Source organism: Pyxicephalus adspersus, chromosome 1 (assembly GCF_032062135.1).
Source record: "Pyxicephalus adspersus chromosome 1, UCB_Pads_2.0, whole genome shotgun sequence".
Taxonomy (NCBI): domain Eukaryota; kingdom Metazoa; phylum Chordata; class Amphibia; order Anura; family Pyxicephalidae; genus Pyxicephalus; species Pyxicephalus adspersus.
In genome coordinates this window covers 4,033,829-4,048,010 of record NC_092858.1, presented here as the reverse complement: position 1 = coordinate 4,048,010, position 14,182 = coordinate 4,033,829, and the positions used below count along the sequence as shown (strand labels likewise).

The 14,182-nt window shown below is 38.6% G+C and overlaps 2 protein-coding genes across 2 annotated transcripts; both read right to left on the bottom strand.

Annotated features, from left to right (window-relative positions):
* LOC140321833 (olfactory receptor 12D1-like) lies at positions 1–945 on the bottom strand. The gene has a single exon (XM_072398613.1). The coding sequence runs from the start codon at positions 943–945 to the stop codon at positions 1–3; it is 945 nt and encodes a 314-aa protein (XP_072254714.1).
* A 5,381-nt stretch (positions 946–6,326) lies between these two features.
* Positions 6,327–7,286, bottom strand: LOC140321832 (olfactory receptor 12D1-like). The gene has a single exon (XM_072398612.1). The coding sequence runs from the start codon at positions 7,284–7,286 to the stop codon at positions 6,327–6,329; it is 960 nt and encodes a 319-aa protein (XP_072254713.1).
* Positions 7,287–14,182: the final 6,896 nt, after the last annotated feature.

Here is a 14,182-nt window from a genome sequence, read left to right as displayed (position 1 = left end):
TTACTCCGAGCATCTAAAAAGCCTTTTGGTTGCATTTTGCACATCTTGATTCCTCAAAGTGTAAATAAAGGGGTTGAGCATTGGTGTCAGAACGGTGAAAAATATTGCGGCAATCCGATCGGTTTGTAGGGTTTCCTCTGTGATTGGACGCACGTAAGTGAATATGGCAGTGCCGTACAACAAAATAACAACCGTCAGATGTGATGCGCAGGTGGAGAAGGCCCTGAGTCTTCCCGTAGAGGAACGGATCCGAAGGAGGGCAAAACTAATAAAAATATAGGACAGGAAAGTCAGGAGGAAGGAAATCATGACTAAGGATCCCGTCACAAGGACCAGTAAATGAGCGTTCAGTTTGGTGTCGGTGCATGCCAGTTTCAGTAATGGTTTGATATCACAGAAGAAGTGGTTGACTTTATTAGGACCACAGAACGGAAGCTGAGCTGTGAATAACGTATGCATTAATGAATGGAAGAAGCCAGTAAGCCAAGAGCCAAGAGCAAATAAAAGACATATCCTCATGCTCATTATTCCACAGTAGTGCAAAGGTTTGCAGATGGCCACATATCTGTCGTAGGACATCGCCGTTAAAAGGAAAACTTCAGAGCTGCCCAAAAAGTGAAAGAAATGCATCTGAGCCAGACAGGCCGTCAAAGAAATCATCTTCTGCTGGGTCAGCAAATTCTGAAGCATTTTAGGGACGGTGACGGAGGAGAAGCAGATATCGAAGAAGGACAAGTTACTTAGAAAGAAGTACATTGGGGTGTGAAGAGTTTGTTCTAGAATCACAATGAGCATAATGGAGGCATTTCCTATGAGATTCATTGTATATAAGATCAGAAATAATATAAAGAGGATCTTCTGCAGTGATGGCTCCTCTGTCAATCCCAGGAGGACAAATCCATCCACAAGTGTCCAGTTTGGAGAGTTTATCAACATCTGAATCATCTTCGGCCAGCAATCATCTCATTATTACATCAAGCCAGTCAACCAGGACACTCAAATTGGTCAGCTAAAGAGAAGGGACCTGACTGTCAGTGTCATGAAATCACACGTTATATACTTGGGAACATAAAGACAACCAGTTACCAGTTTTATTTTACTACTATTGTATCGCTAACCATACATTTTTTTTGTTCTTCTTGGCCTAGAATATTCTCTTAGATATGGTAAGGGTCATAATGGAAGACATAAGATCTCTTGGTTTCTGTGTGACAGACTAGAAGGGGGTCAGCTTAGTTTGAAATCCAACTCTGGGCCACATTTTTATTTCTCAACATAATACCTCCAGGTTATGTTAAAAATAATTCAATACTCACCTTCAGTTTTGAACTACTCTTCATTCCCTCTTCTAGATTACCCATCCTGAAATAGGGCATCACCATTGAGCCATTCAATCACAATGTACCGATGCAAGGGTGCTTTCTGCAAAGTGAACCCTGTAGTGTTGGATTACCAACCTGAAGGCTTCAGAAAAGTTAAGTGTTAAAACAGAACAAAATTAACAAATGCCAGAGGAGACCACAAGTGGAAAAAATACATCAAGCTTCCTCTGTTCTGTTGACAGTTTTCTAGGAGGGATTTTCCTTTATTTATTCCTTATCATGTCTAGAATGATATTCTAAAACAGAAAAGGCCTCACAATCGACTCATACTTTTTATATTATTTCTTTTTCTTTGTTCTATTTTGTTCTAACAAAAATGTGTAGCTTTAGATATAGGTGTGTTGGAAACCTACAAGACAAACAGGACATGTCACTGGGTGTTGTGCCAATCTGCAGGTTGGAGCCTGAAAATTAACTAGAATTTGAAATATAATGCCATATAGGGGGCAGAAAGAAAATCTTGGTTTATGTTCAAATATATATGGTACCCATTTAAATACGAATGCCTTGGGACAGCAGTTTTGACTAATGCAACTAAGCTAAATACTGCTATTGGTTTCGGATGAATTCCAAGCAAAAGGTATAACGGCATGGGCAAACTACGGCCCGTGGGCCATGTACAGCCAGTTGTCCTTTTTAATCCAGCCTGCTTTTACATGTAATGTATATCAGTTCATACAAACACTCTCCGTCCACCTGGCCCAGTCCGTCTGTCAAATTTTAAAACTCATTGTGGCCCCTGAGCCAAAACGTTTGCCTATCTTTATAGGTATAAAGGTACTACTTTATCATTTCCATGGGATGTATTTTCTTTTTTTTTTTACTTGTCGGTAGTCTAATTACTCGTCAATGTTGCCAGTAGGTTCCTTCATTTTCAATTCCCTGTAACGGGGTGACACCCCTGTGGATGACATGGTCTTAGATGGGTCAAAGGGCGCGAGGTAAAAGATCAACAAGTTCAAAACCATCTCTGTTCAACACTTTTTAGGCATACAGCAACATATCTTTTTTTTCCTTCTGGGAAAAAAGGATTACCTATATAACTAACCATTGTAAGTACCTCTGACAGCTTGTCCCAAACCTTGTTGCTGTCATTTTTACTGGATGGCTTGACCTAAAAAGGTTTGGAAAAATGATTGGTGGCAGACTTGTCATTTACGTCAAGTTTTTTATTTTGCCCAGAGTTACACTGTAAGGATGCAAGTATTAGGACCAAAGGTTTGTAGGGCACAATGAGGAATTCTCATTTCCAGATTGCAGCTATTTAGCTATTTTCCATCATTGTGACCATGTGATTTGAACAATGGACAATGGACTTCAAGGCTCCATGGGAGTGAATTTTCACCCCATCCATAATCTTCTTGGACAATCAGCATTTACCTTAAACATTCCATAGTTATTATTACACAATATTTATATAGCGCCATTATATTACACAGCGCTGTACAAAGTCGATAGTCTTTTTTAGGATGTGGGAGGAACCGGAGTACCCGGAGGAAACCCACGCAGACACGGGGAGAACCTGCAAACATAGTTATTAAGTATTACCATGGCTGAGTCACCCATGTTGCTGGGATGTGTTCCTGACTCTCTTTAAAATAAAGAAACCTATTTTGGATGAATAGCAAGACCTACTCAACATTCCAGAACGAGTCCGGTGGAATTGTGACTTCTAACAGTTATACCATGACCTGTATAAATGAACATTTGTGAAGCTTTTCAAAAGTGCAGTACAAATGCATATAAGAAGGAAAACAAAAAACCCAACAACACAGAAATGATTTGGGCAAAAAGTGGTTCTAGAATGTGGCCCTGGGCAATGTAGCATCTTTGCACCCCCCATTCCTTTTATTGACATTGATAAAAATTACAACAGTTACAGAAGATGCCTTACTAATTATGTTCTCAACCTTTTTACCCTTGAGTAACTCCTAAAATAATGGTAAAGCCATGGGGAACCCATAAACTCATGCTCAAATGAATTCATTGGGGGTCATTGGGAAAAAGACCTCTCAAATTGGTGCTAAGTGGAAAGAATGCCTTCCCTTATAGTGGCGGCTAAAATATCTCCTTTATGCACACCTAAACCTATCATTAGTCATGCAGGTGGCTCTACTAAGTGCTGTTTGTCCCAAAACTATGCAGGCATCCTCAAATGTAAGGCCACAATTTGATGAACCCCTAGCGATTTCTAATAGCACCCTGGGATGGTAGTGAACCCCAGTTGAGAATCAGTGGTCAATACTGTAAACGTCCCCATAGGACACCAACTGCTTGCAAGTTTATCTTCTCTTGGAACTAAACAGGTGTGTTATTTATCTGGATTACTGCATCTATAACTGGGCCCCTGGACACCCACCAAGCCATATGCTCCTTACTGGATCATATGGCTCATTATGGAAAACCAGTACAATCAGTGATTTAACTTGATAGAAGTATAAACATTAAATTCAGCTAACTATGTGCTTTACCTATGTATGAAAGAAACCTCGCTGGCTCGGATTTTGGTTCTGCTAATCCTTAGAAGGGGGACAACATACAGAAACATTCATAGATGTTACCTGCAGTGAGCTTCATGAGCATGAGATCGGCACCAGATCTTGGCTGGTTTTATATATTTTATACCTCTAGAGAAATATCCAGAAGGGAACTTAAACCTCTAATTCTCAGGACTCTACCAATTGCTACAATTATTTTTTACAAAAGCCATAAAAGATAAGACATTATTATAAAAATGGCTGCATCACTTTCTCTAGTTTATAGTTTGCTAATAAATGAGAATATAAAAAGTTCTATTTATTTTTATTTTGGCTTATCCTGGTAAGTCCTGCACTTTCTTACCATATGAATATCAGTCCACACATGTGATAAAACACACGTTTGAAAATGATTGCTTTATTATGTAAATTTTCTTAAATTTGCTGGTTTTTGCTTACATGAGTTTTATTTGCTGTCTGTATCTTTTCTGGGATGATTCACCTTCTCTTCTTGTCCTGGTGCCCATTGCCAATGATGAAGAAATGTGATGGACATAACAGGTCGTACGAAGGACTACAACAAGTGTCACTCATAGCGGTTTAAGATAGAAGACCTCACCATACCCACTGATAAGGTATCTATTAAACATGTTCTTCTACAGGGCATTGCTGGGTAAATGTTTTCATGCTACCAACATGGCTGCTTTCACTTGTTCCTTCATAACTACTTGAGATAATTACTTGAGGTTACTTGACCTTGATGTTTCAGGTTCACCCTAATAAGTGTGATGAATCAGAGGAATGGAATTGGTTTACACTGCTATGGATGAGAAAAATAACCAGAGGGTTAAGAAGGATAAAATATTCTTCTTAAAGTGGACCTAAAGTTAAAAACCAAAAAGTCATCAGAAGTTAATACTAATTGATATGCAATGTCTGTTTTTGCAAAAAAAAAAAAAAACCTGGCCCCTGATGGCTTTTTGTTTTACCTCTAAACTGTTTAGTGTATGTGCCGTGTAGTGTAGTGCTTGGCATTGCGTGCCACATACAGAGCCAGGGCTATCCAAAAGCTCAATAGGATTGCCATCTTCAAGGACGTCCACCATATAGCCAAAAATGGCGCTTTCTGAGGATCTAGCTATGACATGTCCTGGACCTGTCATCAATACAGGGTATACAGGTAAGTATGTGCCATAATTGTCAAATATGCTTATTATGGCAGAAGCTGACCCCAAACCAACACTTTAAAAAAAGAGGTTCCCTTTAGGACAAGTCTAAATGGACAGCATTGTGGCTATCACACCGCAATAGGGTTCCAGGTTTAAATGTGAGTTAGGATGCTATCTGAATGGAGTTTTTTATGTTTTTTTCTGGGGTTTGGTGGGTTTCCCTCCACTTCTCAAAAACATATGTATGTGTTAATTGGTGTCCCACCAGAAATTGGCTTTAGACCATGGTAGAGATCCATAACTATAGTAGGGACATTATATTGTGATCTCCTCTGATGGACACCAACATGGTTTTAGACTTTGTACCCCACTGTATAATATATCAATGCTTAATACATGTAAGATGATAATAATGAAGTGTCTGAAGTGAGAAAGAAGTACGTAGATAAGTGGAGGTGTTAGGTGTATTTAAGGAAGGACTTTGGTTTCTTTGATTACTTTGGTTCTCCTTGAATAGAGTGTAAGAGATTTATTACATTGTTTTTTTTTACTATTATCTGGAAGGAATGCATTGGTCCAAGATGGGGTCACTCCCGCAGTGTGAAGTAACATGGAATGAAGGGTCTTCATACAGTAAAGCACAATGAGATCTATTGGAGGTGTTTTAGACAAGACCCTAGACATTTATAAGAGATCAGGATTCACACCAGTTGTTTATTGACCACATATTTTTATTTTGAAAAAGGAAACCATCGACCCTATTTTAAAGGTTCAAAGAACCCAACCTTTTATAAGGGCTTTTGGATAATTTTTTTCATTAAATATATACAAACTCTGAATATCAACATTTGGTATGGGACTTATTGTCACCTTGGGTTCTCATTGCTGTTTGTGTGCAATGGTCACCGGGAGATTTACCCTCTCCTGGTGACCATTGGCAGTCGGACAGAAAGATGTAAAAGTAAAAATTTACAGCTGTCTAAAAAACAAGAAGTAAGAGAGGTAATCTTTAAAAGAGGACCCCTTTTTCTTTGACATGTTCTTTACAGGGGATTTTTTCCAGTATTGGAAGTGAAGGGAATCTCAATAACAGTGCACAGACAGACAAGAAACTATTTTATTGTACCCTTCTCTATACAAAAATAGGATTTGGATTTTACTTGTTCAGTTTATTATTCGTAATCATTAGCTATGATTTAGGTGGTGATATTTATCCAGATTGTTGTAAATTGTGGAAACAATTTTACCACATTTCATTCATTCATTTTAAGTCTTTAAGCCATCATGGGTTCCTGTCCTTACATCAGGTACCTGAAAAGTTTTTTAGTGGCATTTTTTACATCTTGATTCCTCAAAGCATAAATAAGGGGGTTGAGCATTGGTGTCAGAACGGTGAAAAATATTGCAGCAATTCGATCTGTTTGTAGGGTTTCCTCTGTGATTGGACGCACGTAAGTGAATATGGCAGTGCCGTACAACAAAATAACAACCAGCAGATGTGATGCACAGGTGGAGAAGGCCCTGAGTCTTCCTGCAGAGGAACGGATCCGAAGGAGGGCAGAACTAATAAAAATATAGGACAGGAAAGTCAGGAGGAAGGAAATCACGACTAAGGATCCCGTCACAAGCACCAGTAAATGAGCGTTCAGTTTGGTGTCGGCGCATGCCAGTTTCAGCAATGGTTTGATATCACAGAAGAAGTGGTTGACATTATTGGAACCACAGAATGGAAGCTGAGCTGTGAATAACGTATGCATTAATGAATGGAAGAAGCCAGCCAACCAAGAGCCAAGAGCAAACAACAGACATGTTCTCCGGTTCATTATCCCACAGTAGTGCAAAGGCTTGCAGATGGCGACATACCTGTCGTAGGACATTGCTGTTAGAAGAAGAACTTCAGAGCTGCCCAAAAAGTGGAAGAAATGCATTTGAGCCAGACAGGCCGTCACCGATATCACCTTCTGCTGGGTCAGCAATATCTGGAGCATTTTAGGGACGGTGACGGAGGAGAAGCAGATATCGAAAAAGGACAAGTTACTCAGAAAGAAGTACATTGGGGTGTGAAGAATTTGTTCTAGAATCACAATGAGCATAATGGAGGCATTTCCTACAAGGCTCAATGTATAAATAATTAAAAATATTATGAAGAGGATCTTCTGCAGTGATGGCTCCTCTGTCAACCCCAAGAGGACAAATCTATCCACAAGTGTCCAGTTTAGAGAATTTTGCAACATCTGATTCACCGTCCGGTCAGTCATCTCATCATTACATTCAGCCAGTCAACCAGGACACTCAGATCGGTCAGCTAAAATGAAGAACAAGGGACTGTCAATGTCATGAAACCACACGTTATATACACAAGACCATAAAAGAAAACTGTTATCTGCCTGTTGTTTGGTTTACTTTATGTTACCAGTTCTATTTTTCCACTGACTTATAATAGTTTATCTCTAAAGATTAGCTGTTCTTGGATTACAGTATTCTCTTCTATATGGCGGAGATCATATCAGAAAACCATGGCAGTTCTTGGTGTCTGTCTGACCTACAATCAGGCTAGAGGGGGTTCAACTTAGTTTTAAACCCAACTCACGGCCATGTTTTTATTTCTCAGAATGGTCCCCCAGTCTGTGTTGAATAAAAAGCAGTTCATGCAATACTTACCTTCAGTTTTGAACTGACTGTCAGTGCCTTTTTATTTCATCACTCATCCTGGAAAAAGGCATCACCTTTGAGTACATTGATGCCAAGGGTGGTTCCTGCAACCGGGAGGTCTCATAGAAGAGGAGAAGTGGACCCCCTGACATCAGGTGACCGGAGGTAGGTGTTAAAACATTCAAAAACAGAAAAAAACACTGGATGTAGAAGTGAGAATGGGGATTTTCCTTCACTTTGTCAAGATTTCCTATAATTTCTGTTTAGTCTCTGGGACAAGAAAACCCTCACAAGAGAGTCAACCTATATTCTATCAATTTCTACTTAACGTAAATACTATAAAGATTTGAATATGAACTGATTCGAGTATAAGCCTGGCCTCCTTATTTTTCCCTGATACATTGGACCTGATTTATTAAAGCTCTCCAAGGCTGGAGAGAATACACTTTCAACAGCTACTAGGTGATCAAGCAAACCTGAAATGGATTTCTTTAATGTCATTTGCTATTTTCTAGCAAATGCTTTGAATCCGGGACCAGATCCATCCCAGGTTTGTTGGATCACCCAGCTTCACTGGTGAAAATGTATTCTCTCCATCCTTGGAGAGCTTTAATAAATCAAGGCCATTGATTGTATGAATATTACCTTCTCTCACTCCAGCTATTGGGTTTAGCCTTTATTCTAAATAACTCCTGATTCATTCAGAAGAATGTGAATGGAACCTACCAAAGGCTGATAAATGCCATGCAGTGGTACATCTTAGAAGGCCAGATAACGTCTTCCCTGGCATGCTGCTGTGGTCTCACCAGGCTTGTAAACAATACTGTAATGCAATTCAGAGTCTAAGATGATAAGATATGGGGGGGGGTTTATTTTTAAAGCAGTAAATCTCAATTCACCAGACATGCTGTGGTAAATGATCAATCACTGCCATTGAAAACACATAGACCTGGGAGATTCTCCATCAAAGAATATTGGTGAATGTCATATTCACTTATTCATAAACAGGTCCCTAGACTCTTATCGATTACTGTGTTGAATTCCTTCAGCATTCATTATTGGATACCAGGTGAAACCTTTGCTATGCGTAAATTTTGCTTTGACGCTCCATTTCCTATGTTAGGTAAGAATGGAAAATTGGAGTACATTGGCTGTCCCCATCATTTTTACTGTCATTGGTAGCCTTAAAGCTAAACAATGTAGGGGGGATGGGGGGATATAAAAAATCATAGGGATAAGAATGGCAGCTAGCTCCATTGAAGGTATAGTTTTTGTGTTTCAGATACATTCTACTCTTCCAGGTGGTGATTTCTTTCTTCTGGCTCCTAAGTTAATATAGTATTGGTCACTACCAGATAACATTGGAAAACCAATGCTCCCCATTCAACATTACTACTAATACCAGAAGAGGTAGAGCTTATGAATCACAAACCAGCTGGCTCAGTTGGTTTAAACCCCATGTGTGCTAGAAGAATTCAATTAATGAGAAATTAACTATACCTCATTTCTTAGATTCTTTTTGAACTCCAAGGTGCAGATGACACACTCATGAGAAAATTACCGGTATGTGCAAATTGTTGGATTTTTTAACCAAAAATATTTATATTATTATTCAACCAATGTCTACAGATAAAGATGATATATATTAACAAATGCCCCATAAATTTATTTTGTATTCCTTTTCATAATTTAAATTATTAGAAAATCAGCACCTGGAAAAAGTAAGTACACCACTACATTTCCCACCACCATCCATAAAATCAGAATCTGGTGTTCCAGATTCTTTGAGATTTAAAGTTTTGAATCTAGATTTAGAAAGCTTGTCTAAATTAATTCTCATATAAAGGGTGTTTGGTGTTTGTTGCTAATGGTGTGTGTATTGTCATCATGCCAGGATCCAAAGAACAATCCAAGACTGTCAGAGAAAAGTTGTGGGTGTCTGGTGGTCTTGAACTCAATCATTCCACTGTAGTGTTTCTCAACCTTGGGGAACATGGGGGAACCCTTCAGGGAACCCCTTCTATAATTACTATACCCACAGATCACAGTACATTAGTGTGAGGGTCAGTGGAAGGTAGATAGCCAAAATAATCATTGGTGTCACGTAAAATGACCTGAGAGTCATAAACTACTCATTGCTCATGGGACCTCCAGAAACCTTTACAGAAACCCTGTTTGAGAAACACTGTGCTACTGTAAATAGAGAAAAAAATCTATCAGTCATGTAATTTGAAAATTAAAATTTGTCCAGGACTATCCGGCACAGGTACAGTAAATGTACTCTATAAGTTGATTATTGGAGGTTAAAAAGTCTCAAGGAACCTGCAGGATCTGCAGATAACTCTTGCAACTATATTGGAACCCCCCATAGCAAGACTACAGTTTGAACACATGGGCAAATAACTGAACACATGGGCAAATAACCGGAAACTGAACACATAGGCAAAGAAGAACCTCATGCCAACTTTGAAACATGGTGGTTTGGGGTTTCGTTTCTGCTTTGGGCAACTTGGAGTCATTATGTAAACTGAATTCTTCATTTAATCAAGGTGTGATTGATTAGAATATATTGAAGATGCAGAAATAGATAGTTTCACATGAGAAGGATGGAAAATACACATGCAAATCCATCAAGGACAGGTTTCAAAGAAATGGAGGGATATGGACATAGCTTGTCATAGTCCTGGTCTGAATTGTATTTAAATGTTGTAAGCACATTAGAAACTGGCAATTCCTGGAGGGAAACTGACACAAATGAAGACATTTTTGTATAGAGAGATAGTCAAACATTCCATCAAGCTGATTTCTAAGAATGGTAAACCAAACGCCTGCAAGATGTATTTTTTGCTGAAGGGGCAATAAAAGCTTTTGAGGTCATTGGTGTACTTGACAGAAAAATCTATTAATAGTGTTGTTAAACACATGATTGAAAATGTATTCTAATAAAGTCCATCGCCTTTATCTGTATGCATTGTTTGAGTCATTGTTTGGTAATTCAAATCTATTAGGAAAAGTTTAATATTTCTTGTACTTACTTTTTCACTTGACTGTTACTTGTTACTCTCCATTTGCTTGGTATGTATGCCATTGGATTCCCTTATTTTTTATTGCATGTAACAGGTTGATAATTCTGATCCTTTTGCTGTAAGGTTTCACAAGAACGGTGCCACCCGATAAATAGAGGAGTCTATAAATAGACATGTAGCGGGAAATATGTTATAGCCCATGTAACCAAACAATTTTTAAACATATACAGCAATATTTGTTTCATTTTGGTTTCATTTAACTCTATAAATATTGTAAGCACCTTTGGCAGACCAAACCTTTTTACTGGACAGCTTGACCTGTTCCAAAGTTGGAAAAAGTTCTGATCTGCTATGTCATATCTGCTGTCTTACTTTATTATTCTGTTCACTATAAGGATGCAAGAATTAGGAGAGTAGATTTTAACATGTGTAGGGATAAGCACAACTAAGTTCTCACTTCCAAGAATTTACAAAATGTACCACTTTAAATCAATATGTGATTGTGCAACTTGAACAATGAACAGCGGACTTCATAAACCAAAGGGATTTTTTTGAAGTCTTTAGAATTTAGGGTAAAGGGGGCAAGAAGAATGAATTATCCAAACCACCCATGATTTTTTTAGCATTTGCTATGGGTAATTTGGTTACGGTGACCATCATACCCCAGCATGATTACCCATCGTGCTAGGTACGTACCTGATACTCATAAACTCAAGAAGCCAGTTGGATGAGAAAATGTTTCCAACGATACAGAACAAGTCCAGGTGAATATAAATTACTATTGATAGCTTTACCATAGTCTACACAAATTAGCTAATACACCTTTTCCATAGGTTTCATAGATGCCTTATCAATGCCAGATGGAAAACACAAAGCCTACACCATACAGGGGATCCAACCGTGACATGTACAAAAAATGAATAGTGCTCATTAGGAAAAGAAATTTAAAGAAAATCCAAGAAATTCAAAGATTTAACAAGACATACTGAGCCTGATTTATTAAAGCTCTCCAAGACTGGAGAAGATAGACTATCATGGGAGAACCCGAGTGAGCCAGGTTTATGGGAGAACCCGAGTGATCCAGGTTTATGGGAGAACCCGAGTGATCCAAGTTTATGGCAGAACCCGAGTGATCCAAGTTTATGGGAGAACCCGAGTGATCCAAGTTTATGGGGGAACCTGGTGATCCAGGTTTATTAGATCATCAAGGTTCTCCCATGATAGTCTCTCCAGTCTTAAAGAACCTTAATAAACCAGGCCCACCATTTCAGTCTGCAGGGAAAAATGTCAAAGAAAGGTCACCTTTTTTGGCTATGAGTGTAAGAAATTTTTCTGGTTCAGCTTTTGGTTCCTAGAAGGGGTATGACAGACGCAGGACACACAGATGTTACCTCCAGGCTGAGAGAGTTTCATGAGGATCAGACCTGGCACCAGATGTTGGCTGGTTTTATATATTTTATGTCTCTAGGGGAATATTCAGCAGGGAAATCAAACCTCCAATTCCCAAGGCCATTAGGAACACATTTTTATACTTTAACGAGTTTCTTTTACATAATGAAAATATTATAAAAATAGCTGTATGACGTCCTCTAGTTGTGTCTTTTGCTGATAAATAAGAATTTCAACATTTCTAAAAAGGTATCCTAAACTTTTCCTATAAAAATAATACAATTTTATCAGGACCTTTAGTAGTCAAACTTTAAGAAACCCATTTTTTTATGAATATTACAGATTGTTTTCACCCTATTCCAGTGTACCCCAACCAGGGTTCCTCCGGGGGTTCCTTAAGCAATGAGCAGTTTGTGCCTCTCAGGTGACCCCAATGATCTTTTTGGCTATCTGTAAGGGTGACATTCTTCCCACCGGCCAGCAATGTAAGAGGATTTCTTCCCACTGACCACCACACTAATATATCGTGAGCTGTGAATATAGTAATTATAGAAGGGTGGCCCTGAAGACCTGAAAGTTATAATAAGTGTTTTCCCAGCTCTAATTCTCCCTATTATTGATACCAGACCCTCCAATAGAATTGGAACCTAAATGGGGACATCAAGCATGTTATAAAAGGTCCTGGTGTGTAAAAAAACGGACCCCCCCCCCCCAAATTGGCAGGCAAGAGTCATCTGAAATTTGGAAACCCCCTTTAATAATGGGGTTCCTAGATACAGGGGTACATAGTACCCAAAAAAAACAGAAATAACTATACAACATGTTATGTTTATTTATATTAACTATAGGCGGGTGCAATAGATATGTGTAAGAAAAACAGTTACAAGTGGAAATACAGACAGACATAAAGAACATCAATATATTAAATTATGTGTTTCAAAATTGGATGATTTCGTTTTTTTTCTTTTTGTTGGGGACAAAAGAAGACATTGGAGGATGTTTATATTCGAGATCAAAAATGTATTACACATATAAATGTTGGACAACCATTAACCATATTCACCCGATCCTTCAGTGTATTCTCGTGATGAGCATCAATATATTTTACACTGTTTTTGCTTTAATGTTACCTTCATAATGATGGATAACCAAGCTTTAATTGTCATATTTTTGTTAAAACAAGTAAAAAAGTTTTTGTAATTTTAAAAGTAATTGCAAAGTAATATAAAGTAAAGGAATGTTAAACTTGATAACAAGTTGTATAATTTGGGGTTTAAAAAATGTGAGACTTTTTTTTTCTGAAACTGAATGATTAAATAAAAACACAATGCAATAAAAAACAACCCCAACAATCTGATTGTAGTTTAGAATAAAAATTATTGGGCTGAGCTATCCAATTCCAGTCCTTTAGGGCCAAGTACAAGCTAGGGCATTTTATTACACATAAAGATGAATCAACAGATTTGTTTTCTGACTTTGTAATCACACCCTTCTAAATGTACTGCTGTTTGCTAGAAAAATACTCAAAAAATGTGCAAATTGTGGCTCTTGGGGAATGGATTTGGAAAGCCCTGGTATTTGTGCTTGTTCTCACTAGTGAGTTGCTTTAACACACATTTCCATTTTCATGCACCTTTGTTGATGCACTGGGTTGTCATTCATTTCTAATAAAACCCCAAATGTAGCATATATTACAATGTGATTCGAATAAATGGGCTGCAGAATACCAGGCCTGGCAATCAAAGCCGGATTTTCCACAAGGCCAACTAGGCCATGGCTTAGACTGGAATGACCACTAAGGGATGGCATTGCAACATCTCTATGTGGAATTAGAGCCTGCTGCTGGCCAACAAGATCTACAGTAACAGGGTGGACAATGTCAAAGTGATTATATCAAAGTCACATACAGTGCAGAGATCTGTACAGGGAGACATCCTTATTGAGGGTATCACTCTTCCCTTTCATCTCCCTCCTCCTTCCGTCTCCTCTCCCCCCTCCTTCCGTCTCATCTCCCCCCTCCCTCCTCCTTCCCCGTCATCTCCCTCCTCCTTCCCTCTCATCTCCCTCCTCCCTCCCCCTCATCTCCC